General features: G+C 38.9%; 1 protein-coding gene across 1 annotated transcript in view; it reads left to right on the forward strand.

Annotated features, from left to right (window-relative positions):
* Positions 1-18,438, forward strand: part of LOC126426488 (plasma membrane calcium-transporting ATPase 3-like) — a 595,967-nt gene that overhangs the window by 279,246 nt on the left and 298,283 nt on the right. The window contains exons 9-10 of the mRNA XM_050088398.1: positions 9,945-10,051; positions 10,121-10,256. Of these exons, the coding sequence (XP_049944355.1) occupies positions 9,945-10,051; positions 10,121-10,256 (243 nt within the window). The remainder of the gene's footprint in view (positions 1-9,944; positions 10,052-10,120; positions 10,257-18,438) is intronic.

The raw sequence follows: 18,438 nt of genomic DNA on the forward strand, positions 1-18,438 counted from the left end.
TACCCTACCTAAAACCTCTTCCCTCATTACCTTAGCCAGCTCCATCCTAACCCACAACTTCTTCACTTTTGAAGGCCAGACATACCAGCAATTAAAGGGAACAGCCATGGGTACCAAGATGGCCCCCTCATATGCCAACCTATTTATGGGTTGTTTAGAGGAAGCCTTCTTGTTTACCCAAGCCTGCCAATCCAAAGTTTGGTACAGATTTATTGATGACATCTTCATGATATGGACTCACAGTGAAGAAGATCTCCAGAATTTCCTCACCAACCTCAACTCCTTTGGTTCCATCAGATTCACCTGGTCCTATTCCAAATCCCATGCCACTTTCCTCGATGTTGACCTCCATCTGTCGAATGGCCAGCTTCACACATCTGTCCACATCAAACCCACAAACAAGCAACAGTACCTCCATTAGGACAGCTGCCACCCATTCCATATCAAACGGTCCCTTCCCTACAGCCTAGGTCTCCATGGCAAATGAATCTGCTCCAGTCCTGAATCCCTTAACCATTACACCACTTACCTGAAAACAGCTTTCACATCCCACAACTACCCTCCCAACCTGGTACAGAAGCAAATAACCAGAGCCACATCCTCATCCCCTCAAACCCAGAACCTCCCACAGAAGAACCCCAAAAGTGCCCCACTTGTGACAGGATACTTTCCGGGACTGGATCAGACTCTGAATGTGGCTCTCCAGCAGGGATACGACTTCCTCAAATCCTGCCCTGCAATGAGATCCATCCTTCATGAAATCCTCCCCACTCCACCAAGAGTGTCTTTCTGCCGTCCACCTAACCTTAGTAACCTCGTGGTTCATCCCTATGAAATCCCCAAGCCACCTTCCCTACCCTCTGGCTCCTACCCTTGTAACCGTCCCTGGTGTAAAACCTGTCCCATGCACCCTCCCACCACCACCTACTCCAGTCCTGTAACTCGGAAGGTGTACACGATCAAAGGCAGAGCCATGTGTGAAAGCACCCATCTGATTTACCAACTGACATGCCTACACTGTGAAGCCTTCTATGTGGGAATGACCAGCAACAAACTGTCCATTTGCATGAACGGACAAAGGCAGACAGTGTTTGTTGGTAATGAGGATCACCCTGTGGCTAAACATGCCTCGTTGCGTGGCCAGCTCAACTTGGCACAGTGTTACACCATTGGGGTTATCTGGATACTTCCCACTGACATCAACCTATCAGAACTCCGGAGATGGGAACTTGCCCTTCAATATATTCTCTCTTCCCGTTACCCACCAGGCCTCAACCTCTGCTAATTTCAAGTTGCTGCTCCTCGTACGTCATCTGTCATTCAACAACATCTTTGCCTCTGTACTTCCGCCTCGACTGACATCTCTGCCCAGCCTCTTTGCATTTACATGTCTGCCTGGGTCTGTATGTGTGCGGATGGATATGTGTGGGTGTGTGAGTGTATACCTGTCCTTTTTTCCCTCTAAGGTAAGTCTTTCCGCTCCCGGGATTGGAATGACTGCTTACCCTCTCCCTTAAAACACACAGCCTTTCGTCTTTCACTCTCCTTCCCTCTTTCCTGATATAGCAACCTTGGGTTGCGAAAGCTTTAAATTTGTGTGTGTGTTTTTTATTGTGTCCATCTACCAGCACTTTCCCGTTTGGTAAGTCACAGCATCTTTGTTTTATATTTATATACAGGGTGGTCCATTGATTGTGACCATGCCAAATACCTCACGAAATAAGTGTCAAACGAAAAAACTACAAAGAACGAAACTTGTCTAGCTTGAAGGGGGAAAACAGATGGCGCTATGGTTGGCCCACTAGATGGCGCTGCCATAGATCAAACTGATATCAATTGCATTTTTTAAAATAGGAACCCCAATTTTTTAGTACATATTCTTGTAGTACATAAAGAAATATGAATGTTTTAGTAGGACCACTTTTTACACTTTGTGATAGATGCCGCTGTAATAGTCACAAACATATGGCTCACAATTTTAGATGAACAGTTGGTAACAGTTAGGTGTTTTACATTAAAATACTGAACATAGGTACATTTGAACATTTTATTTCGGTTGTTCTAATGTGATACATGTACCTTTGTGATCTTATCATTTCTGAGAACCCATGCTGTTACAGCATGATTACCTGTAAATACCACATTAATGCAATAAATGCTCAACATGATGTCCGGCAACCTCATTGCATTTGGCAATACATGTAACAGAATTTCTCTCAACAGCGAGTAGTTCACCTTCCGTAATGTTTGCACATGCATTGATAATGCGCTTACACATTTTGTCAGGCGTTGTCGTTGGATCACGATAGCAAATATCCTTCAACTTTCCCCACAGAAAGAAATTCTGGGACATCAGATCCGGTGAATGTGCAGACCATGGTATGGTGCTTCGATGACCAATCCACCTGTCATGAAATATGCTATTCAATACCGCTTCAACAGCACACGAGCTATCTCTGGGACATCCATCATGTTGGAAGTACATCGCCATTCTGTCATGCAGTGAAACATCTTGTAGTAACATCCGTAGAACAGTACATAGGAAATCAGCATACACTGCACCATTTAGATTGCCATCGATAAAATGGGGGGCAATTATCCTTCCTCCCATAGTGCTGCACCATACATTAACCCGCCAAGGTCGCTGATGTTCCACTTGTCGCAGCCATTGTGGATTTTCCGTTGCCCAATAGTGCATATTATGCCAGTTTACATTACCGCTGTTGGTGAATGATGCTTCATTGCTAAATAGAACGTGTGCAAAAAATCTGTCATCATCCCGTAATTTCTCTTATGCCCTGCGGCAGAACTGTATATGATGTTCAAAGTCACCACCATGTAATTCCTGGTGCATAGAAATATGGTATGGGTGCAATCAATGTTGATGTAGCATTCTCAACACCGACGTTTTTGAGATTCCCGATTCTCATGCAATTTGCCTGCTACTGATGTGCGGATTAGCTGCAAGAGCAGCTAAAACACCTACTTGGGCATCACCATTTGTTGCATGTCATGGTTGGCGTTTCAAATGTGGCTGAACACTTCCTGTTTTCTTAAATAACATAACTATCCAGCGAATGGTCCAGACACTTGGATGACGTCATCCAGGATGCCGTTGGGCATTTTGATTACAATAGCCATACATCAACACGATATCGACCTTTTCCGCAATTGGTAAACGGTCCATTTTATCACGGGTAATGTATCACGAAGCAAATACCGTCCACACTGGTGGAATGTTACGTGATACCATGTACTTTTACGTTTGTGGCTATTACAGTGCCATCTATCACAAAGCGAAAAAAGTGGTCCAACTAAAACTTTCATATTTCTTTATGTACTACACGAATATGTAATAAAAAATGGGGGCTCCTATTTAAAAAAATGCAGCTGATATCCGTTTGACCTATGGCAGCGCCATTTAGCAGGCCAACCATAGCGCCATCTGGTTTCCGCCTTCAAGCTAGATGAATTTTGTTCTTTGTAGTTTTTCCATTTGATGCTTATTTCGTGAGATATTTGGCCTGGTCATGATCAATGGACCACCCTGTATATATATACTTGTGCAACTATGTTGTGCCGACTGGCAGACTACTGTAGGCTCAGCTGTCACAGTGTAAGTGCACAGGTGTGTGTGTGTGTGTGTGTGTGTGTGTGTGTGTGTGTGTGTGTGAAATATTTACATTCTGCCAGTCACATATTTGCAATAGAGAGTGAAGTATTTGGAACAGTGAAAAGAAGGAAGAAGGAATTTAGTGCTGTGGTCTTCTAATATGATGATAAAAGAAAGAGATGTATGTGAGGGATGAGATGTAAGAATGAAACTACAGCCTGTACTTTGGAAGTCAAGGTGCAAGCAATTGGGAAGAACACAAAATTACTAGAAATCAAAGAAAATGCATCAAGGTTATGAGAACAGTTTTTGTCATAGATAGAACACAGCTTGCACACTATGTAAATGTTGGCATAGTGAATAACTTTCTGTATCCTCAATGAACCAACAAAACTGCCTGAGCCACTACAAGAAACTGATCTCTCATCAAAAACAAACATCCAAAATGAGAATATTTAGAAGCATCCAATCAGATGTTGAAACAACTAAAGATACAACTGGAAAAAAGTCATTGAGTTGTATCATTATTCCATTATTTCATTTAATTATTAGACAAAAATCTATAAATTTTACACACTCGGCTGATTTTTGCCTTGGTGGTCTTATTCAAGTTAGTGATATATGCATATGGCTCAGAGATATGTAATCTCCAACCAGCACAAATTTCAGATACATCAGTTGTAAGTTACTCTCTTCTTGCATGACAGTGTGAAAGCCATGGATTCAGGCACTTAGGTGGTTCTTTATTTCTTGACTTACCAAAAGCTTCTGATTCAGTGTAAATCAAATGATAATTAACAGAAGAATGGTCATATAGGGCATTAAACAAAATTTGTGGCCAGATTGAGGATTTCTTCGTGGAGACTAAATTGGCAGTTAACTCAAATGGAGAGCCATTGACAGATGTACAGTAACTTCAGGAGTGCTTCAGGGAAGCAGTATGGAACCTAATCTGCTCATGTTGTGTTAATGACCTTGCACTCAATAGTAACATCAGACTTTTTGTAAATGAGGCAGTCGCTTATAATGGAGTACTGCCTGAAAAAGCTACCAAAGCATTCAAAATGCTACAAAACATTCAGTCAAAATTTCAAGAGGCTCTGAAAAAGTGCAATTATTGACAACTTGCTTTAAGTGCTCACAGTCAAAAATGTAATATAGTGCAATGGACAAAATGCAGAAACATAGTATCCTGGGACTAAAATATCAGCGAGTCACAACTGAATAGTCAACTCATACAGATACTTAGGGGTAAAGATTTGTAGGAATACGAAATGAAATGATCACATAGACTCAGTCATAGGTCATAGTGAGTGGCAGACTGCTTCATTGGTAGAGTAAGAAAAAAACCTACGCAGACTGTCTTGAGAGGAGATTGCTTAAAAAACACATCACTTACAGTATTGTTCAGATGTGTGATACCTGTTATCAGATAGAACTAACGGGGTACCAAAAACATTCGCAAAGAAAGGCAACATAAATTATCTCAGGTTTGTTTTGTATGTGGGATGGCATCACTGAAATGCTGAAAAGCCTGAAATGGTAGGCACATGAAGATAGACATCTCTCCTACAAAATCCTAGTTTCAAGAACTAGTATTGAGTATTAATCTACCAGGAAGTTTCACTAGTTTTGAGTGATTGGAATGTACTACAGTCACATATGTATCAGTCCAGTAGGGAACATAAAGACAAGCTAATACTAATTGCAATGTGCTCAGAGGCATGTTGGCAGTAAGTTTTGTAGCATTCCAAAAGCAAAAGGAATGAATAGGATCCCTAATACTTAGCACAATGGAAAGTACCTTCTGCTATGTACCCATGTCAACAAAAGTTTTGTATCATCCCCTTATTTCGAAAACTGTGGCACAGGAAACAAAAATTGTATGTATGAGGACTATAAGAAAAGTAAGTTCTGATTGGTTGCAAAATGGAAACCACTGTGAAATTCCAATGAAGTTTTGCAGAGATGTGTTGGGTACTGTCTCAAGTATGCCCATTGATCACAGCACATTACTGTTTTCAATTCTGAGTGCACAGTGAGCACGTAAAGGTCCCTAGAAAATAGTGTCTCCTGCCAAGAATGAAGGCATGTTGAAAGATTTTTCTGATGTGTAGCCCACATAACATAGTTGTCATGCATTTTGTTCTTCATGAGAATTGTTGGCTGCAGTCAGCATGGGAAATGCAGATGCTCCTGCAGCATTTTTGATGAGACCAGTTTTATCACTCATGACACAGCCTGTAATTGGCTCATCCTGAGTTTCATCTCTGCTCACATGAACCGCTAGCTATGAAGACACCATTTGGGCATAGACAACAAGCTGTAGACAAGTATAGAAAATTGGTGGAAAGCACAGGCAGCTGCCCCCTATGATGAGGGTATTGAGAAGTTGGTACAACGCTATGACAAATGTCTAACTCAGAGTGGCAACTATATAGAAAAATAGCTGTAAGCTGTAGCTAACTAATGCAAATAAAACATTTTTTATTTTCACAGTGGTTTCCATTTCATGACCGATTGGAGCTTACTGTCCAAATAGCCCTCATATATTCATCTGCTGTGTATCCAGATCACCAGATCAAACAGACGTACATTTGTGTAATGACAAAATTGTCTGTTTCCTGTAGGAGATGGGGTCACAGCTTTCATGGGCAACATCAGTATGTAGTTTGATCTTCCTGCACTCATATGTAAGCTTGAATCCATCAGAGCATATGAACAATGAAATCATCAAGCCAGCCTTAGTCCAAATTGTCCCTCCCTTCAATGGTGTCTCTTTGTAACTAGAGCAGAGTACACATTTTTTGTCAATGCCCACTAACTCATGTCAACAATTCCAGACATATTTGATAGGGTTTATGTCTGGAGGACAGGCAGACCAATTCATTATGGTGATCCAAGCATGCTGAAGGAACATGTTCATGAGAACAGCATGATTCGCCTGAGAGTTGTCATCCACCAAGATGAAATTGTCATGAAAATGTTGATGATGTGATCCCTCTGTTGACTGCAGAATTCTCAGTACTGTACCACAAAACAGTGAGATTGCCCTCTATAACCATGAGAGGGGCACAGTCACCCCATCTAATGCCACCCCAGAATATTACTCCATCACCACCTTGTTGCACATGTGGGACATGGTGTGTAAGACAATCAACCTTATCAGGTTGTCTCTATACACATTGCCTGTGATTATGAGGGTATGAAAAGGTCTGGGTTCTGTCCATAAACAACACAATAAGCCAATCTGGAGCCCTCCTTTTTGCATGATTTCTTGCCCATGTAACTGAGTTCTTGATATTGTGGTATATGACGTGATGTTCACTGTGGTCCTTAGGAATGGATATTTGCATCGTGTAATCATCTCCTATACGTTTGATGTGATACATGATGTCCTTTAGCCTTATCACACACCAAATTCAGTTCTGGAGTTCTAATCCCATGGTTATAGGTATCGACCATCCTTTGCATCCATTGAACATGGACGGCCTTTGTCATGTAAGTTCTCAACACCACATGTCAGTCAGTACTGATTCCATGATGTTCTCAGGGAGCCACAAAACTTTTATTTTGATATCATTATTAGTTACCAAGATCCAGATGTTCAGAGTTACTGTATTTATGCACATGAAATATGCACATAATATACTGTCTGAGGTGTAAATGTAGTTTTAACTGATGTAGTTAACACATGCCAAGGGCTCTGGGGTCATCACAAGGACTCTGAGGTCGCCAAACTATGTTTTTAATCAGCAGTTTTGCACCAATAAAACTTTATGATGCAATCTTTGTATGATTGGCACTTCACACCTATATAAATATGCCCACAGTGGTACATCAGTGACAAAAAATGGGCTAAAAAAGATATTAATATGCCTTAAAAGAACTTTAAATGACTACCAAAAAATATGTAAAACTAGAATGACTGCAAATTCAGTAAAATGTTTCTAACTACATTTTTATTCTTTTAGGAAACAAGTAATAAGCTAGGCATTTTTGATGAATTGCAATTGATGAGAAAAGTAACCAGAAAAAAATGTAGAACACACAATTTTGTGTTAATCTTATCTTATGCACACTTATCTGTTGTTTATATTTGTTAAAGTATATTAAGATACTGAAGTATATAAATAAACTGTGAAAACTTTACTGATCTATAGAATTCATTTTACATAAGCAGCACACCCTGCTGTACCAAGGGAAAGGAGGGAACCAGTGGAAAATGCTCCTGCTGGAGCACAAAAAAGGCAAATATGCTCATCTTAAAAAGATTCATATGGGAAACTGGACAACCAGCTGCCTCAAACATCATTCTGCTTGTCTCACCAATTTTTTTGTATGTGAACTCATTCACAGTGACAGTGGAAGAGAGATAAGACAATGCCACTGGAAGAGAAGGAGTGGGAGGAGACAGTGATGGTGGGGAAGAAAAAATGGCAGTGAACGAGAAAGGAGTGTGCGCAGAAGAAAGAGAAGATATCGATGGGCAGTGAGTGACAGTAGCAGTAAAAGAGAAAGAGAGATGGGTGGAAGTAGAAGGATTCTAATGTTGCCAGACTATGTTTTTAATCAGTAGTTCTTCAACAATAAACTTTATGATGCAATCTTCGCATGACGGGCACTTCACACCTATACAAATATGCCCAAGAGTGAGAAGACTGTGGAAATGAAAAATTCAGATGAGTAGAGACCATACATAGCCTTTAGGGATCTGGTCACCTCTCAGACCAGTGTTCCTTAACATTATAGGTGAGGTTGCATTGGTATAGGGGAAAAAATAGTCAGACCCCCTGATGTACCACTTTGGGCATATTTATATAGGTGTGAAGTGCTGATCATACAAATATTGCATCATAAAGTTTTATTGGTGAAAAACTGCTGATTAAAAACATAGTTTGGCGACCTCAGAGCCCTTGTGATGACCCTAGAACCCTTGACATGTGTTAACTACATCAGTTAAAACTACATTTACACCTCAGACGGTATATTATGTGCATATTTTACGTGCATAAGTACAGTAACTCTGAACATCTGAATCTTGGTAAATGATAATGGTATCAAAATAAAAATTTCGAGGCTCTCTGAGAACATCATATTAAGAAGATATAATGAAAATTTTGACGATTTGGCATGCATAGAAGGTATTCTTGTTTTTTCCAGTGGATCCTATTAAGGGATACAGATTTTTCAAAACCGTGAAATGGTGTTTCTAGATGAATGCATAATTAATATTTGAGCCATTTTCTGTGGTTAGTTATTGAAATAATTGTGGCCCATGGTGTCAAAATGAATAAAAACTGGTTTTGTGGTTTTCTACATAAGTATGATAACTCTGAATCTCCATAAACATGAAAAAAGTTTCAAAGGTGCTTGAGAATTCATCTGTAGAACATTGGTAAAAATTATGATGATATGCAGTGAATAGAAATTGTAGAAGTTGTAATGCCCCCATTTGTACATATGTACCCAAAAATCACATTTTTTGGGGTTTTCTCAGGGATCACCCATTAACAAATGGTATTTCTGTAAGCCCCCTTAAAGTCCACCCTAGACGACACACAATGCCAAAGAGCGAAGTGATTTGGTCAATTTGCCTGGGCTGGAGGAAGTGTGTAATTTTTAAATTTTGACACTGTACTGTAAGATACCTACAGTATACCCATTTTTCTGATAGGTGCATAAATGGTCACTAAGCCAAGGGTCATCCAAAACAATTGACCCGTACCTCCATGATCATAGAAAGTGAGAGATGACCCCCGAAAAATAGTGACTCTTTGGAACATATTGGTACCATGCACAACAATCCGTGGACCAATTTGCAATGTTGGTGATACTATCATTCCACACAGTACACTCTGCTGTAACTCTCTTTAGTGACGCTGTTCTCAGAATCCTTCCCCGTGAAAGTTATCCATGATTCTGCCTGCTGACCTCTCCAATGGCGGTCAAATCAGCTTTGTAGGAAAAAGCACATTAATGAAACACACAATTTCACTCTGCTGTCTGTGTCATCTTACGATCTTTCAGATTGTAACTGGAAAGTTTTTTGGCAGTTGTTTTGAGCTTTTGAGCTCTCATCAGTATAAACTGTATGTTGACAAATACATGATTTTCATAGGTATATTAGTTACAGTTTAAATCTCTGAAGCATTAGGTAATAACAGCAGCTGAATAGTACAAGAGGAAGAGCAGTGACTGTTCTCAACAAAGCTCCTTGTCTGCTAATGAATATAAAGTACTCTAAATATAATTTCCATAATTATTGATTTGAATGGATTATCACTAGTTGTGATTTGTTGTTGGTGTCATTATGCTACAAATCTTTCAGAAAATGATGTATGACAACAACTTAGTGAGGCATCTAGATGCATGTGAAACAATGGGAAATGCAACTGCAATTTGCTCTGACAAAACTGGAACTCTCACCACCAACAGGTAAACAGTCATTTCATTCTGTGCTTGTAGATTGCATCAGAGTAGAATCTAATAAAAGTTTACTTTCAGGATGACTGTGGTGCAGTCATTTGCATGTTCAATACTTAGAACAAAGGTGCCACCATTCTCAGATATTCCAGCACCTGTTGGCGATCTGATTGTTGGAGCTGTAGCAGTTAACACTGCCTACACATCGAGTGTGCTGGTAAGATCCATAAATATTCAAATCAGTTACATCTCTTTAGATGTCATGGTGCTGCATCTCCTGTGAAGAAGCTTTGAATCTAAACTGGCATTAAGGAAGGTAATTGTACTGTCATGTGTATGGTCATTATCCTGTCTTGTATGTGTGTAGACTTCGTTCTGTTAACGTCTTTGCTCACTGGAGCAATTTTATGCTGAACAATAATTTTTACACAACACTTTTATATCAATAGCATATGGTGTTTCAAAGGACAGTTTAACAACAGCAGCGAGGTTTTGTGAGTGATGAATTTGTGAATTACAAAAGCAGCTCATGAGTTTGTCTAGTTTTGAGTTGGTAAATGAGAAGCAGCAAAATGGTGTCTTAAATGATAGACTTTTTACTTTTATTTCTTACTCCCAATTTTTTTATTAATTTTTTTATTTTATTTTATTTTTTTCTTTCACATTCTATTAGATTTTCTGGCAATCTGTACACCAACAACATCTATTTTTCGTTAGAAAAGAAAAGAATGGTCAAAATGATATGTGGTCTCAGTTTGTAAGCATTGTGCATGCCTCTGTTGAGTCATCTTGACCAAACCAGTCCATATACTCCCTTGTAGGATTTGTGCTTAATAACAGGGGCTTCCTCAAAGGTAGCTGCAGCATTCACTCAGTGAAAATTAGAACAAAAATGTGCATTTGAATAACAGTGTTAATAATAGCACATAAAAGTATACATTATTTTACAACAAGTCACATTTCCTATAATATTTCAGCCAAACTCAAAATGGTAAATGAATGACTGGCCAGCACTAAATTAGAAATGCTGTAAGAGTGGGAGAATAAGAATCTGGCCTTGTCCTTAGAACAGATGGGTCACTCTCCTCCTGGAATGTAATGGTGTGCTTCTGGGTGCTCTTCTGAGTTGTTATTTCCATTTTATGCATGAAATTGTACTTGAGTCTTGTATATTCACGAGCTACCTCCCAAGCTTAAGCTCTGTGATGTTGTTATCATTTACCCAAACATCTTTTGTTTTTTGGGCATTAATTTTCAAACCGACTTTCTTTGCCACTGATTTCAGATCTTCTATTTTCCCTTTCATGTTGTTGAGGCTGTGGGACAGAAGGTTCAAAAATAGCTCTGAGCACTATGGGACTTAACATCTATGGTCATCAGTCCCCAAGAACTTAGAACTACTTAAACCTAACTAACCTAAGGACAGCACACAACACCCAGTCATCACTAGGCAGAGAGGGACAGAAGGAAAAGGCCATCTGCAAAATCAAGGTTTTCTAGTTATGTTCCATTGCTCCATTATATTCCTCTCACTTTATCCATTGCTTGAGCCATTACAAGATTCAATACTATGTTAAATAGTATCAGTGAGAGCATGCAGCATTGCTTGAATCCTGTTTTCACTGCTATTGGATCTGAAAGCAGATGTTGATGTTGAACCTGGCACATGTAGTTTTGATACATCACTTGACAGGAGCAATTATTTTCTTGGGAATTCCAAAAGTTAGCACTGACTCCATATTTTTGTTCTGATTATACTGTCGAAGGCCTTTTCAAAGTCTACAAATAGCATGTAAAGTGGTGACTGGTATTCATATGAATGTTCAGCTCTTATTGTCATGGTGTTTATCTGGTCAATGCAAGTGACCTTTCCTAAATCCTGCTTGTTCTCTTCTTAATTTCTTGTCTACATTTGCTTTTATCCTATTTAGAATTATTCACGTGAGGATCTTACTTAGGATTGACAGCAGGGTGCTCCCTCTTGAATTATCATAAACAGATAGATCTCCTTCCTTGGGGAGCTTGATGAGCAAGCCTTTGTTTCAATCATTTGGTACTTTTTCATTCATCCCTATGGCTGTCAGGAGTGGATGTAAAATTTCTGCTGATATAGAGGGATCTACTTTAAGTAACTCTGGACTGATGTTGTCCAGGCCCAGAGCTTTCCCATTCTTTATTTGTTGGACTGCTTTAGTGATTTCTTCTTTGGATGACAGTTCTAAGTTAATTGACATATCTTGTGGGAGTTCTTCCCCATCCACATTCAGTTGAGTAACACTGTCATCTGTAGTTTCATGGTTTAGAACATTCTCAAAATGTTGTTTCCACCTATGCACTTGATCTTCTTGATTTGTGAGTTGTTTTCCTTCCTTGTCCTTGATTGGCATATCACCCCCAAATTTCTTATTTGACAGTTTCATTGCGATGTTATATAGTTCTTGTTATTGCCTCTGCTAGCTGCTGCCCCCGACTTAGCTACGAGTTTGTGGATGGAGATTTCTTATCTTTTCTGAAACTCCTCTTCACCATCCTATTTCATATGCAGAGTTCCTGTTGGATTTATTCTTTTACTTCCCTTGTCTGTGAGCAATTTAGCTGTAGTTTTGCCTTCCTCATGTGCTGTATTGTATCCCAAGTGTAGTTGGAGATCCAATCTTTTCTGCCATGGTCCTTTGTTCCAAGAATTCCTTCAGCAGTCTATGCATACGTCATTCCATTGCATCCCATTGACCCTCAATGTCATTCTCTTCGATTCCTCTGCTAAGCACCTCAAAACGATTTCCCAGTTGAATTGAGAACTCCTCTCAGACATTTGTATTGTCCAACTTGGAATCATTGTGTCTAAATGGTATACCTGCAAACAGGATGGTATTATAATAATTGGGCTGCCCTTGCAGCCATAAGACAGTTAGTGCACAGAATCATCATGAATAAAGACCTAAAGCTGCATATCAAACTCATGGTGTACAGAGCTGTTGTCACTTCCCCATTCCTTTATGGCTATGAAATGTATACACTGTAGTTGTGATATCGAAAAACTCAAGTGATTCTATCAACAAAAAAAGAGATGCGTCTTAAACATTAAATGGGACAACTGTGTGACCAATGCTGTGGTTCTCAATCTAAACAGCACTGAAACGGCATTGAGGCAACCATCATTACTCATCAAATGAAATGGTTAAGGACATGTTCACTACATGATTGATGCCATACATCCCTGACAAATCATTTGTGGCAAATTCTGCTCTGGCAGTAGGCCCTCTTAAGCACTTTAAGGACCAGCTGAAACATATCATGAAGATGACCTGTGTAAAAATTCAGACATCAGAAGAATGTGCTGTGGATCATTTACTATGGAGGAACACTACATCCACTGCCGGTAGCTTGGTTGATGGAGAACACCATTGATATCAAGAGGCAAAGTGGCAAGCAGTTATGATCCTGCCCTCCTGTAACCATTCAGTGTGATTTATCAGGGCACATGTTTTATGTCAGAATAGGTCTGTTCAATAGGTCTGTTCAATAATCAGAAACATATCCATAAGCTGATTTGAAATGGTTACTCCTTGCAGAAAGTAGTTATGCATATTTGAAATAAAGTCACAGCTAATGATGATGATGATGATGACAAAATGCAATAAAATAAAAAATATGAGACACTCTCATGGTTATTTTAGATAAAAATAATAAATAATAGATAAAAATAATAACATACAAAAGAAAAAGCTTACAGAGCTAACAAAATAATATGAGAGTGATAAAATAACTATGGAAAACCAAGTGGATGAAACAAATGACTAAAGTAAGTAATCAAGCCCTCTAATAAGCTTATGACACAAACAGTGGCTATTATACCTCAATTTGTTATCAATAGTCATGCTGTTAACAGCATGAAAATGCAGTCTCTGTGGTCTAGTGTACATCATATTTTAAGTTTTGTGCATATTTTTAAGGATGCCACAATGGTTTCATTACACTAGGGCATGTTTTAAAACAGTTATGCCTCCTCATATTTCAAGCATATGTTTTCTGCATGTATGAAAATAATACTCATCTTTATGGCATATTTTATTGTTTTGAAATATAGATTGCCCACTAGTCCTGTTAGATTTTGTGAAGTTTTGCTGCAGATCTGAAGATGGTCTTCACTGACAGAAACAGGTAGTCAAAGGACCAAAAACATTCTGTGATGATACATGGAAATAAAAGAAATTTATTCCATGTTGTATTTATCTAATTATAAGATGAGATTTTTCCTCAATTTTGTCACTTTAAAAATACAGGGTCACCTTACTTTCACATATTATACTATTGCTGGTAAGGTCAGAGTTTCTTATGTGTATATTAGATTAATATACATTTACAGATGAAGCTTTGACAATTGAGATCACATTCATATTTCTTTTGAAGAATTTGGAAAGGTTGGAGGGGTACCACAGTAACACCAATGTGACTGAGAACAAACACAAATGCACAAATGTAGGGAAGGGAGTGGGGAATGTGAAGCAAATTTCATTGTGCTCCCAACCATGGGACTATACACTGCATACCAGTGGCTTTTTTTGTGAACATCTATCACATTTACGCTGCAGTTAGCTTGAATCCATTTGTATTTGGAATTGAACTGACTTTAAAATTTGATAAATACTCAACAATAATGTACATTACCGCAGGAGGTGGTAAAATTCTATATAGGGGCCTTTGGCATACTTTGGAGTTTCGCACACCAGTGTTGTCAACGATTGCTGCTGTGGAATGATGGGAATGAAAGAATGCATATCAGCCACTGGTCTACATCCAATAATAAAGCAGCAGGCAGAGGACATGTTTGAAAGCAAGAGACAAAGGACTATTGTCACATTCCCAATCAGTATATAGCAAGTGGACAAAAACACAACACATTACAATTGCACAGGAAAACCACTGATTTTCAAAGCAGCTTCCAGTCTTGTTGGAACAGACAAATATTGGCACCATATAGTTTTCAAGGGTTTCTTATATCATCCATTGTGCAAAATAGTGATAAGTTCAGGTAACAATGATGGAGCTGGATAGCAGTCACACCCCCTCTTCAAAGCAGACCACAGTGGCACATCAAGATTCTGTGACTATACTGGTCAGGGGAGTGTTCACAAACCAATTCTGGATTGTGCAAGCTGTATAAACAGCAACCCTGTCATTGTAGAACACAGCACCATGACTGGGGAACAAATATTCTACCATGGGAAAGACATAATCAGCCAATATGGTCACATAATCTTTGGCAGTAATCCAACCTTTCAGAGTAACCATGGGGCCCATGGAATACCATAATATGGCTGCTCAAATCATCATGGAACCCTTGCAGTCTTTCAGTCTTGGTAGCAAGCTATCTGCAGCATAGGCTTGGGATGACATATACCAGATGTAAACTCAGCCAGAAGTTGGAAATTGTGTGAAACAAGACTCTTCTGACCAAATGACTTTCTTCCATTGCTCCATAGTCTAAATTTTATGGCACCACATTGTCCTGTTACAGGTGTTTGCATTACAAATATGTTGTTTTGGAATTCCAGCTGACACAGCAATTCCTAACTTACGGAGATCCCTTCACATTTATTGGTATTGACAGGATTCATGGATGTGACATTCAGTTCTGTAGTGACATTTTGCAGCTGCTGTTCTCTTATTTTTCATTACAATTCTCTTCAATGACTGTCTGTCAATATCACTCAACACATAATTTTGTGCACATTGTGACCAGCAGATGGTGTTTTCCTGCTCCATGTATGCAGTATAAATATTTGATATGGGGCATCTTGAAGCACCAAACACTGTGTCTACCTTGGTTATGGGAGAACCCACCATACGAGCACCAACAATTTGCTCACGTTTGAATTCTGTTAGCTCTGACATAATCCACTCACATCTACACAGAACCTGTTCCGACCACAACTGTCACTTGCTATGTAGTGAAAATATTGCACTGGTGGCACTTGCAGTTGAATACAGTAGTAGTAGTAGTAGTAGTAGTAGTAGTAGTAGTAGTAGTTGAATGATGCTCAGCTAGCATCTGCATTCATCCTCAAGTGTGCATTTCTTGTGGTGTTCCTGTATTTTTGTCCAGCCCCTGCAGCTGTGAAATCTACATATTGAGGGGGGGAGGGGGGGGGGGGGAGGGGGGAGGGGGAAATCTGTGTTCTTAGGTCCCACCATAACTATACTCTCGGAAATCCTAACATATTAGGAACAGACAGTCATATATTTCTGACAACAAAAACTATTAACTTTTGTTGATGCCTGTTTCATTTGCAGCAATTTAAGCTTTACTCTTAGCTTCAATCCTAACCTCCATCTCAGAAATCATAACATTCAGAAGAAAGTGCCAAATATTAATAACAACCAAGATTATAAATTTTATTGCTCCTTAGATATTGAAACACATTGCCCTTGCCTTTCACTGCTTAGATGAAACTATTGTCCCAGATAATGATACAAATAATGATGATGATGATTATTATTATTATTATTAAAAATAATGATACCATAGACCACTAGCTTAGACAGCAAATGTAAAATGGGACTGAAGATAGGAATTGGTGTAAATCATTACTTTTTGTTTATTTTATTTCTCATTATGTTATCAGAATGTAGACAATCATTAATTGGCATATGTTTAGGTGTACTGTTTACTTTATAAGGCAGATACTTTGCATCAAATAAAATTTTCTGAAGGAGTTTAGTGTTATACTCATGTAAATTTGGTAATTTCACCTCCTGAGAGTAAGTACTGGACAATCAAACAATTGCAGATATTTTTCTTCTTTACACATTAGTGCCTTCTAGGGACCACTTTCCAAATTCAATTTATCATATTTAATTATCTCTTCTGTTTTGGTTTCACTGTGTTTCTCTTTTCCTATCTTCAGACCATTTTGTGCTGGTTTTCTTCTGCTTCTTCCCCTGAAAAGCATTCCATTTTTAAAAATATCCTCCTGAACACTTCTGTTTCCATTGCTTCTTTTTCCCTTGTTTCTTTCAAGCCTTTCTTGACCTGAATCTATGTGATTGTTGACTTTTCTTCCCTAAAGATTTTTGAAGATCATTTTGCTTAGTCTGTTTTCATCCAGTCTATAAATGCTTCCAAAGAATAGCAACCTCTTCTTCAGCTTGGTTTCTGATGGATTTCTTTCTCTGTTCTGATAAACTTCATTATTACTTCTTAATTTAAAAAATACTGAAGCTTTTAGAGGACTTAATGTTTTTATTATACTACTACTAATTTTCCTGGCTTATAATTCAGTACTATGAATGTGTTGACAACACCACTGTGTTATGGTGCTTTACTTAAGGTTTAAAGAGCATTTTTAATGTGGCTATTCTTAATTATACTTTTCCATTGTGTGTATACATTCCTCTTACATATTTTTGAAAACTGTTTTGTTGAACTGTTTCCCTCAGCTACTTATTTATTTATTTATTTATTTAGTATGTCTTTAGAAATCTCTTTTACAAGGCATATATTGTTGGACAAAAAATATTTTTTCCTGTTGATTTTACTACTTGCAAATGTATGCCAGTTAAATTTTTATAACAATTTGGATCCCTGTAATAAATAGTGCACTATACACTTACAATTTGATTCTAAAATTAAAAGTATGCATTACATGTTTTAAAACACTGGAAAATCAGGAAGGAATAACAATAACACAGAAAGAAGGGTAGATTGCTAGTCACCACATATAGAAGGGGTTGGGCCACAGATAGGTGCAATGAAAAAGAATGCAAAAAATTTTTAGCTTTCAGACAATGTTCTTCATCAGAAATAGAAAACACAGACACAGCCACACAAGCACAACTCATACCAACAAATCGCAGTCATCTCTGGGCTCTAATGCCCCATTACAGCTGTGATTGGGCATGAGCAGAGATCTAGCTGGGGTAGATAATGTGGGTCTGGAAGTGGTGTGGGAAGGTGGAGGAACAGCAAGGATAGGGCAGCGATATGCAGCATAGGGGAGGCTCTGCTGTGGGCTGAGGCAGGGTGGGAGGAAAGGATGGTGCATGCACTTGTGGGATAGAAGGTAAGGGGGTAGGGAGGTGGAGGACAGCAGCTGACGAAGAATGAGGCCAGAGGGGTTTCGGGAATGAATGATATGTTGTAGGGAGAATTATGGCCTGTGCAGTTAGGGAAAGCTCTTGTTGATGGTAAGAATCCAAATGGTACAGGCTTTGTGCAGCATTCTCAGCAACTGAGTGGCCCACCTGTAACTTGCTCACGGTTTGGCAGTGACCATTCATGTTGACAGAGTGTATAGTCATGTAGAACAGTGGTTGGGTATGAGTTTTAGCAAGTGCCTGCTTCCACTTGTGGCCCTGCCTTTGATGCGGTAGGAGACGTCAATGACAGGATTGGAGTA

The sequence above is a fragment of the Schistocerca serialis genome, chromosome 11, assembly GCF_023864345.2.
Source record: "Schistocerca serialis cubense isolate TAMUIC-IGC-003099 chromosome 11, iqSchSeri2.2, whole genome shotgun sequence".
NCBI lineage: Eukaryota > Metazoa > Arthropoda > Insecta > Orthoptera > Acrididae > Schistocerca > Schistocerca serialis.